Source organism: Fusarium solani, assembly GCF_023522795.1.
Source record: "Fusarium solani strain SB1 chromosome Unknown bctg00000004, whole genome shotgun sequence".
NCBI classification, from domain to species: domain Eukaryota; kingdom Fungi; phylum Ascomycota; class Sordariomycetes; order Hypocreales; family Nectriaceae; genus Fusarium; species Fusarium solani.
The window spans coordinates 2,341,851-2,357,266 of NW_027072152.1; the positions used below are offsets into that span (position 1 = coordinate 2,341,851).

General features: G+C 55.4%; 2 protein-coding genes across 2 annotated transcripts; one reads left to right on the forward strand and one right to left on the reverse strand.

Moving 5' to 3' along the window:
- Positions 1 to 1,939: 1,939 nt before the first annotated feature.
- Positions 1,940 to 5,566, reverse strand: MRS44_007792 (uncharacterized protein; the record flags this gene model as incomplete). The annotated part of the gene is made up of 4 exons (XM_046269230.2): positions 1,940 to 2,309; positions 2,364 to 4,574; positions 4,633 to 4,742; positions 4,793 to 5,566. The coding sequence occupies 4 exons, from the start codon at positions 5,564 to 5,566 to the stop codon at positions 1,940 to 1,942; spliced, it is 3,465 nt and encodes a 1,154-aa protein (XP_046134200.2).
- Positions 5,567 to 10,426: 4,860 nt separating this feature from the next.
- MRS44_007793 (uncharacterized protein) lies at positions 10,427 to 11,127 on the forward strand (the record flags this gene model as incomplete). Its single annotated transcript, XM_065620657.1, has 2 exons — positions 10,427 to 10,724; positions 10,823 to 11,127. 2 exons carry the CDS (start codon positions 10,427 to 10,429, stop codon positions 11,125 to 11,127), a joined length of 603 nt encoding a protein of 200 aa, XP_065476729.1.
- Between the last annotated feature and the right edge of the window lie 4,289 nt (positions 11,128 to 15,416).

Sequence of the window (15,416 nt, forward strand, 5' to 3'; positions counted from 1 at the left end):
GTTCTTTGCAGGGGAATCTTAGCCTAGAGAGTCCGGGTTACACTGTGAGCCATGCTAAAGAGGTTGGATCTTGCCAAGGCAAACAAAGAGTTGGGGGACAGGTTAAACAGGATGCAACTGTAGACTGTCCTTGTGTTGGATCTTGCATCTTGCACCGTACTTGCTCAGATGATGCTACCCAAGCACCTCTTTGTCCGCCTCACTCAGTCAAACAAGTAAAAGTAAGGCTGTCCTCCATGTCACCTCATACCGCCTTGATTCGACCATCCTCCGAGGATGCCCGATCCTTCGTAATCGGTGAGAGTAAACAGTTGCAGCACGTAAAGCACCTACCTACAGTAGATGACCGAACAAAGGTTCCACTTTGAAAGATACGTCGTAAGACTTCATGGCTGTCACTCCCCTTTCCCTCTCTCCACAATAACCACCACGTAACATAACCACGTACGTAGTAGATAAAACAAATAGACCAACCAACAACATCATCAGACCCCCCCCTTTTTTTATCACTCACTCTTTGCCCACTCCCTCGGATCCGAAGAGTGTTGGCCCCCAAACACCACCACACACCGCGGAACGACATCCGGCTGCAAGGCCTGGCCACCCTCCATCCTTTGGAAGCCTTCTAGAACACACAAAACGGCCACGCCGATCTGGTCATGGCGCGGAAAATTTGTAAGACAGAGAAGAAAAAAAAAGAGAGACATTCTGGAAGATGGTGGGGTGATGTCTTCCCCCACTCTACCAGGGTGTGAGGAGGGGGTCATGGTAGCATTCAAGGCTCTTTTGTACATCGGAGATGCTGCAGGCGATAGATACTATTAATGCCATGCCATGCCATGCCATGCCTTGCCTCGCCTTGCAGCAGAGTGCAGGGTCACGATGGGTCTTGCATGGTCTAGATACATGGGTTTCTTTTTCTGTACATACCAAGTGGCGTCATCTACAATGGAGATGGGGGTTGTCAACATTCAGTTCTACCTACTACGCAGTAGACAAGCATATCACACATACAACACCAACTTGGACACAAATGTCTTGTATTGTTGTTTCTTTTACCCCAGGTCCCAAAACCAGCAGTAGCAGTGCCTATATAAACTAAATAAATAGCGATTGTGAGCTTGCAAAAATCCTCCCTCCCGCCTTCACCCAATACCTATATACTATACTATGTACCTAGTATGCTCAGCAACCATCCATGAGTGGTATCTCCTCCATGTCCTTCCAGAAAGAAAAAAAGGGAAATGGGTTCCATGACGCTCAAGACAATCATGTGCCATACAACGAAATTGAAGCAAGCGGCCATGCCATGCCAGGCCACGCATGCAATGCAATCCTATCCTTTTGAGCCAAGTAAATTCGACGAGCAAAAAAACACAAAATATCAAAAGATAACCTCTCTAAATAATAATAATAAAAAAAAGACATTTCCATGTATATACATACAGGCGGATGCCGACATGTTCGAGTTTTGTTTGGGTTTGCACCTCAAGGAGGATTATTCTTTCGTCATGCGCCGTCGCTGATGGTACAGTACAAGAGCTTCAGGGGCCCTCGATCAGCTAGAACCGATCAAGAGACCCCCTGGCTCTTGCTGCTGGCTCTGCACTGCACATCTCGTTGACCGTATCCAAAGATGGTGGCTTGGTGTGCGTGCGCAGAGCGGGTATGTTTTTGTGTTTGTGTGTGCGTGTGTGTGTTGCGTTGTTGCTCTATTTTGACAAGTCCATCGTGTGTGTGCTTTGCTGGGTGTCGACTTTCACCCCAACCACGGGACTCTCCGTACTCTTATGGTGTATTCAAATAAGTCAGTCAGGTTGTTGTTGTTGCTGTTGCCTTAACGCCGTGTCATGATGATTAGATGGTAATGAAAAAAGTCATCAGCGCTGCCGCCAGTCTCGTCTCGTCCTGCTCCGTTCGGAACGGCCATTGTCCGTCATCACTGCCCGTGCGATGAACTCATCTGCTGCAGATGGTGAGGCATGGGTCGTGGAAGGACCTGGTCGTTCATGTGGTGAGGCACCTGCGGCGGTGCAGCCATCGCAACTGGCCGAGGCGTGTGGTAGCCCGGTGCACTCGTGCCACTCGAGAAGCTCGATGTCGTCCTCGGGTCGGGGTACATAAAGAGGTCTCGCTGAAGGCCTTCGAGGATATGCATATCCGTCCTCAGTGAGCTCGTCGCTGTTGCCGATTGTCGAAGGAACTGAATCGTCTTGTGGAACAGCGTTCGCAGCAATTCCTCGTCCACGTACGAATGGAGGACTGGGTCCTTGAACGCCGCCGACAGAACCAGTAGGTTGCCCCATTGCCTAAGACAGTGTCAGTTCACACCTCAAAAATTGAACCCGTCGATTGCCACTTACGCATGCGCTGTACCAAACACATTGGTGATGATGGGTCGCTTTTCACCCAGACCGTGGAAGGCCCGTGTGCTCTCAATGAGCGCCTTGATGCCCTTCTTAGCCAATTCCACCACCTGCGGGTCGATATCGCCGTGTGTCCTGGCCTTCGGGTGGATCACGGGTGCCGTAATATCCTGTCGAAACTCGGACGTGACGTTGGGGAAGTTGGGGCTCGATGCATGGTTCTTGATCGAGTGCGAGAACTGCAGGATCTGTCGGATAAATGGTCGATATGTGATGACCTGCGCACCCCAATACTTAGCCCGCAGCCTTGCCGCTAGGATATCGTCCGCTGGAGGATCATCCTCCCGGAACGCAAAGCTGGGAGCCACCCAGTGCATCCCCGAGACAGCATCAGACACAACCCCGACGTTTCTGAACTTGTCCTTGCCGGCCTTGGTTGGGTCCTCGGGGGCGTAGAACATCCGGTGGATGCTGTTGAGGTGTGTTCGGAGATACAGCTGACCGGGGTAGCTGTCTAGGATACGCTGGTCATAACCTTCGAGAAGACTCATGTTAGGATGAGGCATGTCGTCTTCATACGAGAGAAGACCCGATGGCGGAAGCTGCATCTCGGCGATGAGATCACTCTCAAGCTGGAGACAGGTCCAGAACGTCAGGGCGAGCTGGTTGTACTTGGTTTCCTGAATGAACTCGCTATTCCGCTTGATTCGTCGCATCTTGTCCAGACTTGGTCTCATGATGACCTGGAGCTTGTGGCTCGCCTTGTGGATAAAGGCAAAGCTCTCCATGGGCCTTCCCAACTGTCCATGGTACAACCCCGCAAAAATGTTGGCGTACACATTCTTCATGTTGTTGTAGGCACCTGTGTGGTTGCCAAGGATATCCGTGGCGTAGGCAAAGTACTCCAGACCTGGAATTACTTCGTAGTTCTTCTTCAGGCTAAATCCAGAGCGGAAGCCACTCACGCCGTGAATCGAAGACCGGCGGCTGTGAATATTCCTGTCCTGTTCCTTCGGCGACGGGAGTCCTGATGAATGCGAGTGCGACGAGAATCCAGGAGGGGAGCCTTGGTTCGGTGAAGGAGGAACAGCGCCATTACGGATGGCAGGGCTGCCGTGAGGAAGCGGTTCTGTCGAGTGCACCACGTCGGGCACGTTGTCACGATACAGACAGATCTTACCCAAAGCCAGCACCGTAAGAACTAAAGCGCTGTGGATGGACCGATCCGGCCGGCCGGCACGGGGCGGCGCGGGTGTGGGTGGCTCGGACCCATCCGGCCCTGGCGATCGCTTCCGCTTTGAGCCCGTAGTCTCGGGCGTCTGCGAACCTCCCCCAACGGCAAAAGCGGGCTTCGACGTCTGCGGCTTTGCTGATCGTGGATGCGCTGCAGGAAGAGTATCCAGAAAATGTCGAACCCAGTAATCTAGGAGCTTTGGCTGGATGATCGGGTGCATGTTCAGGATGTTGTCCTTGAAACTCTCCACGTATGACCACACCTTCGCCTCCGAGAAGTCGGGGTTTCCATCGAACGCCAAAACACCACCCTTGTACTCCACCTGATCGGGGGGGCTCAAGCCACCGAGTTGTCCCCAGTCAGCTGCTGGAGAAGGAGACGCCATGTCTGATGAATCGTCGGCCATATCCAGGTTTCCATGGTCAGCGGGCTCTCGGATGTGCCGTGAAGGGTGAGAATCTTCGCCCCGTCCATATACGATCAAGACACCTCTGTTCTGCTCTTGGCTGATAGGATACTCGCTGATGTACCGAATCCCTTCCTGCTCGAGATGATGCTTTGTTAGCTCACGAATCGACGGCCATTCCAGGAGTAGGCCCGCAAGAGTCGTGTGGTTGATCGGAATGGCAGGTTCTCCAGGGGGGACTGGTGGACCAGGTTCAACTTCCATCTCATCCTCAGCCATCATGCGAAGAGGAATGGGCTCCGCTGATGGATGATCACGGTGTGGTTCATTCGGGTAATAGGTCTCGGCAGAAGCGCCATTCGAAACGTAAGGGGATGCTGGAGCGCGCTTGAAATCGTCATCTGTCGCAGGCTCGGTCTTTAATTCCAAGGTCGGGGCATGCTTCGGCAAGAGGGATTCCATTTTAACCAGCCTCTGGTCGAATCGTCCGATTTGGCTCATAATGGTGCTCAGGGAGCTCTGCACAGCTGTGAGCCCCTCCAGAATGTCGGCCTGGGCCTTGTCCGTTCTAATCGCCAGATATTAGCCAAACCCATGGCAAACCAGCGAATTGTGTCATGACTCACGCTTTGGGTACCGGATCTCGGTATTTGCACTCCACGCCCTTTTCCTTGCATGTCTTGCATGGCTTGGTCTCATCACACTTGGCCTTGAGCTGCCTGCAGCTGTCACACGCCTGCGTCTCGTTAGTGTTTGCGCGTACGTCGAGTACAAATCGACTCATACCTGAGATGCCCGCGTGTTCTTCTTCTTGGCTGGTACGGATGACGAGTAGACGCTATAGAACGGCTCATGGCCGGAGGGATACCCTCCATGTTGCTCGTACGATGATTGATGAGGGACGGGAGTCGGCGGGGGGAAGCTGGGAGCACGATAGCCACCCGGTGTCGGGGGCATCGAAGGCGCGCTTTCGTAATTCATGTGTCGTGGTGGATTGTCGGGATAGCTGCCAGGAGGGGGAGGGGGTGGTGGGTGAGAGGTCGGTGGGAGATGTGGTGTCGATGGCATCCCCTCGGGCGCATGGCCCGTCGAGTTGGGCCGGCGTTGATCCTCACCAGGATCCCGTTTTATGGGAGGATCTCGGGAACCGTACGGCGGGTACGGCTGATGCGCTGGATGCGCCGGCGACGGAGGGGGCTGATGCGGAGGCGGATGTTGCTGCGGTTGCTGCTGCTGTTGTTGCCGGTGATAGTCTTGGACAGGAGGGTAAGGCTCTTGTTCATGATGGCGACGATCGGCGTCGGGATGCGGTTGCGCTGGCGCAGTATGAGCAGGCGTCGGCGGCGCTGATGAGTGTTCGGCAGGTCGAGGAGGATAATGTTGATACGGGCTCGTCCCAGGATGATGTAGGGCGCCGGGAGGAGGCGGCGGCGGTGGTGGAAGCTGGTTCGGATGGGCGTGATGAGGGTGAGGATGCGGTAGTGATACTCCTTGTTGAGGTGTGCCGGCCGGCCACGAAGAGAGGCGTGGGCGTTTGGTATCGGGAGGTGCAGGATCCATGCTTGTGTGTGCTATATATGTACGGTACTACTTGCACACATAATCAGGAACGAGGCGAAGAGAAAAGCAGGGACCACGAGGAAGCGGTGGCCATGGATAGGTACTGTAGGTTTTGGCGGAGGCGAAACAAAGGAAGCCCCGGGGGAGTGAAGCTTCCAGTTCCTTGGGAGCTGGAGGGGCGGGTGATAATTGGGGCCCTTCAGCAGTGGCAGTCGAGAGACCGGGACGGCATGGGGGTGGGTGTGTCTGGAACGACTGGGTATGATGACATGTACGAAGTACTCCGTACCGTCAGCAAGATGGGAGGTTTGAGAGAGACAGGAGGATGCCGAGTCAAGTCCAGTCCAGCCAGCCAGCCCCAGGCCCCGGCGGGATCAGCAGTTGGGCAGAGACGAGATGGAGATTCGACAAGCTCTCGGTCCCTGGAGACAGGCGACGGTGGGGCACAGACGCGACAGCTGCGCGAGGTACGAGAGTGAGAGGCGAGGGGGGAGGCGACAGGAGGAGGAGAGGCGAGAGGGACGCGCTCGAGAGGCTGCTGGGAGAGGGAGAAAGAAAGGCGCAAGTTTGGCGAGATCGAGTGGATGGAGTCCTGGGTAGGTATGATGTCGACCGTACCGTCGAGAGACGAGCGCAATTCTGGGACCGATGGGACCAGCCTCAAGGCTCAAGGCACAAAAGACGGTCTGCCGGGGTGGGCGGGCCAGGCGAGAGGCTGCTGAGAGCCAATTGAGGAACCGACCCTGCCGAGTTGACAGTCGGAGGAGGCTAACAGAACCAGGGGGTCGAAGAACCTGGATGCTTGACGAAGACTGGGGATGATGTCGGCGGAGCGTGCGATGGCCGACCCCTGCTTGCCCGTTTTTTTCTGCCACCACCTGCACCCAAGACCCTAAGCACCCACTCTGCCGACCGAGTGGGCAGAGGTCACTGTACCTGGAACCGCCCGCCCTGGGGCGCGCTGGGGCCGTCAGGTACTGGGGCCCGTGAGGCACGACGTACGTAAGAGGAGAGGGAGCGGGTTGATGAGGGAGCGCAACGTCTTGCGGTGCGTGCTGGCTGGTGCTCGTGCTGGTGCGTGCTGGTGCCGGGACGTGACAGGCACAAGCACAGGCGGGGGCCCTCTCTTTTTCTTTCTTTTCTTCTGGCTGAGAAAGATTGGATCGTGTCGGCTGGTGACTACCGAATGTGGACAATAACGCGCGGGACGGCCCAGGCTCGTATGAGGCGGCACGTATGTCGGGTAGGTAATACTGTAGTATGGAGGAGACGCAATGGAGGAGACCAAGATTGAGATCGCGCGAACGCAATCGAGCACGCAAGAGCAAGACCAAAAGCAACGGACAGATAACAATCAAGCGCGAGATGCGACACGCCAACTCAACACCGCAGCTTTGAGCGATGATGGAAATGGACGGTGAAAAGTGGCGGGTGTGCTTCCAAAGCAAATGGCCAGGCGGCGCTGATGGCGGAAAGAGCAGTAGCAGCACCAGCAACAGTGACGGCGGGCCTTGTAACCGGCCGAAGGACGAGGGCGCAGGGAACGGGAGATGGAGGAGCACGCACACATGGACGCACGAGGGGGAGCTGTGGAGGAGCCTGCTCCCGTGAGTCGAGCGAGAGTGATGGTGGGCTGGCCTTTGGTGCGTGTGGTGGAGGCCCCGTGGCCGTGGCGTGGAGCCAGACCAGTACTAGCCCAGGACCTTGAGCGTCGTGTAGCGCGCGACGAGGGACAACCTCTCCACCGGCTTTGATTTTCGATGAGGTTTCGAAACCGTGGGTGGATACGGAGGTACTCCCTCGAGTCCAAGAGACGGGCAGATGACAATTAATTGCTGGTACGGAGTACTCTGTACGACGCAGCGAAAGAACCCGGACACCTATTTACAGTTGATGGAGACCACGTAAATCCCGGCGGATAAGGACCTAGGACAAGGACGGATATGGCAAGTTGGAGGCTGGCGCTCCGCAGATCATGTCGAAGAAGGTTTTGCCGGTTCTCGCTCAGTTACCACGGGCCGTTGAAAGAGGTGAAGGATAACGGAAATCTTGATACCCAACTTAAGTGCACGCATGTCTAATGCCCAGTTTGAGGGGTCAAACCCTCCGAGATCGAATACGCTCTCGGAAGCCGCCCAAGATGCGGCGGCATCGCCGTTCTTTCGTCCGATCCTCCACCAAGTCCAACAAGGTGCCTACGTATCAATGACCGACTTTCCACACGCGATTTACCCAGGGATTGCTCCGTAGATCAGAGTCCGCCAACTCGGCACAGTCCAGTCAACAAACCTGCGCTACAAAACTACCTACTGAACTGAACTGCACGGACATTGATCACGATGATGGCATTAGCACTGATCGCAGACACTTAGTACACATCCCTCACCCCTGGCTCGCATCCCTCAAGGATGTTGGACCTTGTTGAAGGCTGCCGTGCCACGTGAGAGGTTGCAGGTGACGCTGTCCGCGGGAGTGCGAGGGCCAGCAAGCAGCCCGGGCCCGAGAGAGCGAGGACAGCAGCAACGTCGCTAAGGACAAAAGCACGCCAGGCAGCCTCGACTGTCCTCTCGCGCCGCTGGTTGGTCCAACGTGATCCTGCCTCTCAGCCTGGTCAAGGCCGCCTGGTTGGTCAAATTAGGCAGTGCCCCAGACCGCCCAGCTGAATATGGTCCAGGTACCCGTGTTCCAAACCTTGGGTAAGTCGTCATGTTAGTCGACCAAATCCTTCCTCGCTGTCATCATCATCCATCCTGTCGGTCCGTAATTCAGACAGCCGAACAAAAAGGAGAACTGTCACCTCAGAAGTCGACAAACCCTTGACGGAGGCTATCAATGGCCGGTCGGCAATCCAACCATGGCCCATGGTCACCTGGTGGCCAGAGCCCCTAGCTAGCCGCGCCCTCCATATTGTCTTCTGAAGTCGCACAACGCAACGGGCTTCGAAATGAAAGAGGCGGCATCCGTCGTTGTAAGCACTGAGTCATTGCCGCGCCATGCTCCTGGCGCTGCTGACTGAAGGGGAAGGAAAACTGCCCTGGCGTGAGGTGCCGAGGGCGGGCCAACTCAACAGCCGCAAGTCCCAGTTGATGCCAATTGTCGCTAGACACCACCCAGGAAGCAGCCATGTCGATCCCTCTCACTAACATGGGATACCTCAAGCGATCTTCAACTCCCGATGCACCTCAGATGCGAGCTGACCGTCCAATCGGCAAACGCTAGGGCCCTGAAGCAGCAGGTTCAGCCAGCGCGGCTCAGCTCTGTCTGATATCGGACTGCCGCTTGCCTTCTTTCCGAAACGCGACGAGCCAGCGATCCAGCCTAGACGTGACCGCTTGCACTCAGTCTACCACGGCCACCCACACCGTTCCTTGACGGACGACTGACCCTCGAGGTTGGTTGCTGAGGTTGGCTCGCTACCAGCTGGGCGGACCTAGCAGGCCTGAGGGAGGTCTCGCTCCCGAAATTAAGCCCAACAGTTTTTCTACACAAGCTTTCGGCCCGGCACGCCCTGTACTGGATGGCATCGATGTGCCGGTGTCACGATGACGACCTATTCCGTGTACACGATCCTGGCTGAAAAAGGAAGCAGACCCTGATGGATTCTTGGAGTGGCCGACGACGACAGCATCTCGGTCCAAAACACACAGACACAGACAAAGTGCACCCACTGGCCGCACTCTCTTCGACCTGATACGATACGGCAAACACTTGACGAGATTTTGGTGGGCCTTGCATGGATAAACGACCCAATCGCAACGAGTCAGCCAGGATTGCAATCATTCTACGACTTCCACGAGGTCTTCCAAGCTTCCAATCTTTGACCCATCCAACATCACATCGGCTGGCTGGACATGGGGACACAGCGGCGGGGATGGGCGGGGCCGTTTTCTTTTCTTCTTCTGATTACAGGGTCTCGTATCGTCAATTTTCCGTTTCGCCAGCGCTTCCAACGCATCAGCTGCCGTGTGCCATCACCTCCAGAAAAGAATGTGCACGCGCCTCCCAATGCTATTCTCACGAAACCCGATGTACGAGAAGAATAGCCATGTTGCGGGTAATTCCGTACGGGAGGCCTGCATCACAAAGCAAAGTGGGAGGCAGGGCAGGCAGGGTGGGTGGGATACACAACATGGATGGAAAGCAAGACATGGAAGACCACCAATAACGCTTTGACCTGCTCCTGGCTTTGCTCTTCTCACTGTGAATCTTTTTTGAAATTTTTTTCCCCATTGCCGCCGCTTCACTTCATTCAGCCACTACTCCCGCCCTGACCGACAAAGCCCGACAGCCAATTCAACATGGTCCGTCAACTACAGGCCGACTAATGAGGCAGACCCCGATCACTTTGCATATTGGCCGTCACCGCTTCTTCCTCTATCAACCTCACGGGCGATGAATGTCTGCTGTGGGTGGGTCTTGTCCGCTGGCGAGCACATCATGATACACATGACCAGACACCGGACAGGATGAAAATTTGTCGACGACGCTCGCTCCGTGCCCGTCAATTTCAAGCTCTCGATACGGTCTCGCTAGTGTTTTCCAGGTCCACTACGCAATCCCCATGGCCTTCATCTCCCACTGAAGGGACAGGGACCAAGAACAGGTCGCCAAATGAACACACAGGTCCCTCGGAGCGCCAAGCCTCTCCATGACCGGCTTCCATGCTCCAAAAGGCTTCTGGAACATGGCCTCATCTCCGCTAGAGCCAACAAATCCACTCGACTGTCAACGACTCAAGGGTGCCCAGAAGGGGCATGTACGATGGATGCAATGGCAGGCCTGTCTAGAGGTGCCTTGGTGCTGGACTGGACCCGTTGCAGAGGACCGATGTATTGCTTGCATTGGATGTCGGGGTGCACCATGCGAAGCGATGCTCCGGGTCTTGCCCGCGAAACCCGCCCTCCGGCGATAGTGCCTTCGGTCGACTCCCACGCAGCGCAGCGCAGAGCAGAATCTTCATGGCACTATGCATGTGCCCAGCCTCACTACACCCATGTCTCGCTCGTCATAGCCGCCCAGGGCACTGAATGTGAGAGATTGAACGAATGGGTCATGGTGGTGCAGGCCATCCGGCCTCAAACCTGCGCTCGATCTGACTCGCCGAACGATGTAAAGTCGCTCAACCCCGGCCACGATATTCAAATCGGCCGAGAGAATTGTGCGCACTTTGCGAAATCCATCCATCCATCCATCCATCCCCGGCCAGATGCTGTTGTATCCTGTACCTTACATGACCAGCAGTACTGTACTTGTCAGCGCCCCTGGCCAAGCGCATGCTTGTAACATCGCTTAATCGACAAAGTCTGAGTGGTTTCGTCGATCCGGGGACCCAGCGAGTTGGCATCAACGCCGACAATCGCCATGGAGAGCTTTGTGCCCAACGTCCCCTCTGCCCGGATCTTGGGCTGCATCGCATCTTTGCCTATTCCCCGCACACGCCGGTTGTCTATTCGATAGAGCTCGTTCAGAGCTGCGTTTCAGAGCATCGATCAGCAAGCAATCGACGCGCTATGATGGAGGCTTGCTGGAACTCCTCTCATCAGACCCAAGAGTCCAGTTGATTTGCAGCCTTGCAGGGTCTTGAACCACTCCACAGCCCAAAGTCTCGGGTGCCCAGAGACCGAGGCTCAAATGCCGCACCCGCTCCCTAACGCCGTCTACGTTTCATGCGAGCTCTGTTGTCCCCAGGAGACGCAGGCCATTGGATAAACCAACGCAGTGGTTATCCAACAGTTTGTTTTCGCTACAGCACCAAAGTTTCGGTCACGAACATCTCGACGACACCACCTATTCCCATGCTGCAGCATCAAGTGACTTAACCTGCGTCGCCATTGGCTACGTTCCCAGGTTGGGGTCCAAAGTCGAACTGTGGCCCGTTCTTCCAAAGGCCCTTCTAGCGCACGTCCGAGAAAGGACAATGTTGCCGACGTCAGAGGTGTGGGGATAAAGATAGCGACCGTCTGGTCTGAGCAGCATATCGGTACTGTACTGGGTCTCGTCTCTCAACAGCCGTTCCGTACTTGTCACTGTCCTGGCTCATGGATAACATCATTTGCTTTTTTGATTGCTCGCAATTTGGCCCTGCCCTCCTTGACATGCCCGGATGCGGAACCCCGGCGACGGCGGCCGTCAGTCTCTGAGGTTTCCAGATCGCTGGGACGCCGCTAATGGACCAAGATTGTCCGTCTAGGTGAATTGGCGTCGTGGGCTGCGAGACGACGGGCTCGTCATACGTCCCAGAAGCGACGGTAGCAAGGGGATGATCCTGGGAGGTGACTGGGGATATGATTGGCCATCAATGTCACCAGCCGAGCTGGCTAAAGGCAGAACATCTTTGCGGCATGCACCATCGCTAAGGTTGCCCAGGCGTACAACGATAACAACATGGACTTTGCTCTGGGGGTGTTGTCATCTGAACTCTGGGCGGGCCACAACAACTTCAAGATTGCGCATGGCCGTGCCCCAAGAGCCTAGCTTGAGATAACGAAACTTGGGCGCAATCTACCTTGCAAGAAACCCGGCTCTGAGGGAGACTTGCAAAGACGCTGACTGACCGAGCAACCTGAGAGAGTCGCGGTGAGCTGCCACACCCGCCACGAGATGGCACCGACGACATGGGACTGGGTCAGACGGGCCTCTTAGAGCCAGCCCCTACACTCAACCATGCCCTCTTTGCATGCCTCCCTTGGAGCGGAATTGCCCACAAACGAGAAAAAGAAACAAGAGTGGGCGAAAAAAGCAAAACCAAGGCAGCGAGTCAGCTCTGGCTTCACCGCGGTTCTTCCCTTCTGCCGCCGCTTGCGGGCCGGTGCGGACGCGGAATCGGCTTCTTGAGGTTCCGTACGCTATCTTGGCTCCAGACGTTGTTATAGAACAACTAGAAGAGAATTGCAGGTGGAGGTTGAACACCATCACAATGAGTAGAAGGGATGAAGCTGCGCTAGAAGGACGGGGTATCGTCGTTGCAGTCCCGAGTGGATTAGACATCCGCCCCTCCCATCCTTTTTTCCACGACGAGTGAGTTGCTCTAAGTCGTTGGAAAGGAGACGACGGCGCGGCCGACAGAGACATGGAAAGGCAGCTGAATCTAGGAAAAAACGTGGCGGTAGCATGGGCCACCAGGCTACGGATTCTTGGTGTTTTCTAGTGTCCCGCCCGCATCGGTCAGGGGAGGGGGAGCAGCAGCAAATGGAAGGCCACACACCAGCAAAAATGCAGGACGAAGGCAGCGCCACCAATACTTTGGACCTCCTTTTGTTCCCTTTGAGTGAGTCGTGTGTCTCACTTGGGCTCTTGTTTCTGTACATGGCCCAGGAAGTCCTCCGCATCCTTCAGCGGAGAAGGCGGAGGAGGCGGCGGAGGAGGCGGCGGCGGAGGCGGCAGGGGGGTGGGCAACTTGCACTTGTGTGTTGCCTCCCCCTTGACCTATCGAGGCACTACAGGAGCCGAGTCCACGTCGTCGGTGACGATACTGAGTCGTTGGGCATGCATGTTGCAGCCTCCCTTGATCGCCACCTCCAGAAAACGATGACCATGACGTCCCTTTCAGCTTGAATCTGCCATGTCGGGACAATCACACAGACTAGACCGACCAACCAGAGTTATTGGCCAGCAAACGAATGAGGTTAAAAGGTCGACTTTGATGAGGGCTGACCCACGTCCTCCGAGCCGCCGGTTCATGCACAGAAAATCATGACTGACGGGGGTTCCCGTTCAGCCACAGCCGGACGGACTGATCAGGTCTCTGTGACGACTGCTCCTTTTTTTCGACCATTCTTTGGACGCCAACCATTTCGTTTGTGTCACCTACCGAGAAGGTCTTGGCGAGACCCAGGTTGGGAAGCTCAATGACACGGGAAATCCCTTTCACCCGGTCTCTACAACTACGGGCAAGGTTGCCGACGTTGTATTGCCAGGTCACTGAGGCCAAGGTTTCAGGGAGCTCCCTTCCTCACCAGCAGAGCGAGCGAGAAGCCCCGAGCCCGAGCACTTGGTCGTGTTATTCCAGAAGAGAAGGTTTATGACCTGTCGCTTTTGAGAACCCGCTTTCGCGTTGCCAACGGTCGGGCATGGTGCCCGACTCCGCCCAGCAGCCATCAGGATCCAGCCTCTTCCCCTTCCCCTTAGCTACGTAGCATCTGAAGGTCTTTCATCTCATTTCGACACTTATTCAATGCCAGTGTTTCGATCTGACATATTTCCCTATAGTCTAGGTTCTTATAGTCTAAAAGCCTTGACAGTTGCCAACTAGTAGTTGGTCCCTTGTCGCTCACATCTCAACAACGACTTCGCAAGACAAGGGATCCCAGAGTCAGAGTTCAGACCACCTCATGGTGAAACTACGATCGGAAAATCCATCGGAAAGCTTTTCGCACATCAGAGCTGGGCTAGTCACTCTGACAAAATGCATACATAATACTACTCGGTGTGCGGAACCTCGGCCATAGCTCACATCATGGCCGACCTGGGTACGACAGGGATCCCAGAGATCAACGCCGTCGACCAAAAGTCCCAAGAAATGCGGCTCAAATTACAGACCGCTTGCCTTTTCGAGGACATTTGGAGATGCTGAAACAGGTTCCGTGCCTGGTTTACCCACCTATAGCCGAATATCCAGAGTTGCCGCATTGCCTAGGTAGATACTTGGTATCTGGCCTCTGGCTACCTACCCTGTTGGCAGTTGAAGCAACCAAGAGGCAGCCAACCGCAAAGACGACCATGTCACTATGCATTATGGATGAGATGTGCATAAGCTCGGCATCTATTTCTTCAACTTTCTGCTTACGGCACAATACGCTCGCACGTCCATTGTTGGCATGCCTTTGGCAGTCCCATCAGGGATCCCATGGCTTTGGCATCCAACCTATCGATTTGGTCGCCAACCTTGTCAGCATGATAGGCGTGAAACCCCCTCTCGGCTAATCGCCCTGGTCCTCTGAGTTTCCGAGAGAACCTAGTTCCCTTATGCGAGAGGATTCGGCGGCTGAAATCGATGGTCCATGGTCATACGATGTAACCACAAAGGGTGGCTGGGCAGTCGTAAAGCTGAGGATTGTGGGTGAGAGGTCATATTTCACTCGGGTGAAGCATGCCTATAGCCCATTTACCTGGTTATTGGGCCCTTCTGTTCTGGAATCCATTCGATACCAGGCGTGATGGTCTTGGCATGGAGAGACGTCAGCCAGAATGACCTCTCCATATCTATCTACCTGCCTGGTCTGGCCACGACCTTAACGGATACATGATATGACATGACAACCATGTCGTCATCCATGTGCCTCCTGTCAACCCAGGTACCCGAAGCCACAGGTCGAGAGTATGGAGAATGGGCATCCGGCGGCCGAAGGGGGTCACGAAGCAGGCAGTCGAGGCTGGGCCATCCCTGAAGTTCCGATCTCGACCCCATGTCGAATCTCACGGCTCTGACGGTTGCAGAGAGGGCTGCTGCATCGCTCACCACACTACCGAGATTGGGCAGAAACCAGTCAAGCGGCAAGCATATCATCATCACGTTATCATGCCTCGAGTCACGAGAGGGTAGAGCCGAAGCGGGGGAGTGTGTCGCTGGCTCCAGTGACCGAGGCCAGGAGCGGGGTTTGTTGATTTGGATACAGACCTCATCCCTGGCAGGTCGACGATTTGATGATTGCTGGACGTGCTGTCAGACAGATCAGCGGCCACATGACCTCGAGCTGATGTCCGAGACGCGCAGCGAGACACGGCGTATTCGTACGCCGGCGTGGGATATGTATGTATGGGTGCGTGGGTGCGTGTGCGTTTAGTTACGCGTGGGTAGTTCAGAGTCGGACTATTGCAACAGTCCGAGCGAGAAAGGAAAAAAAGAGGAGGC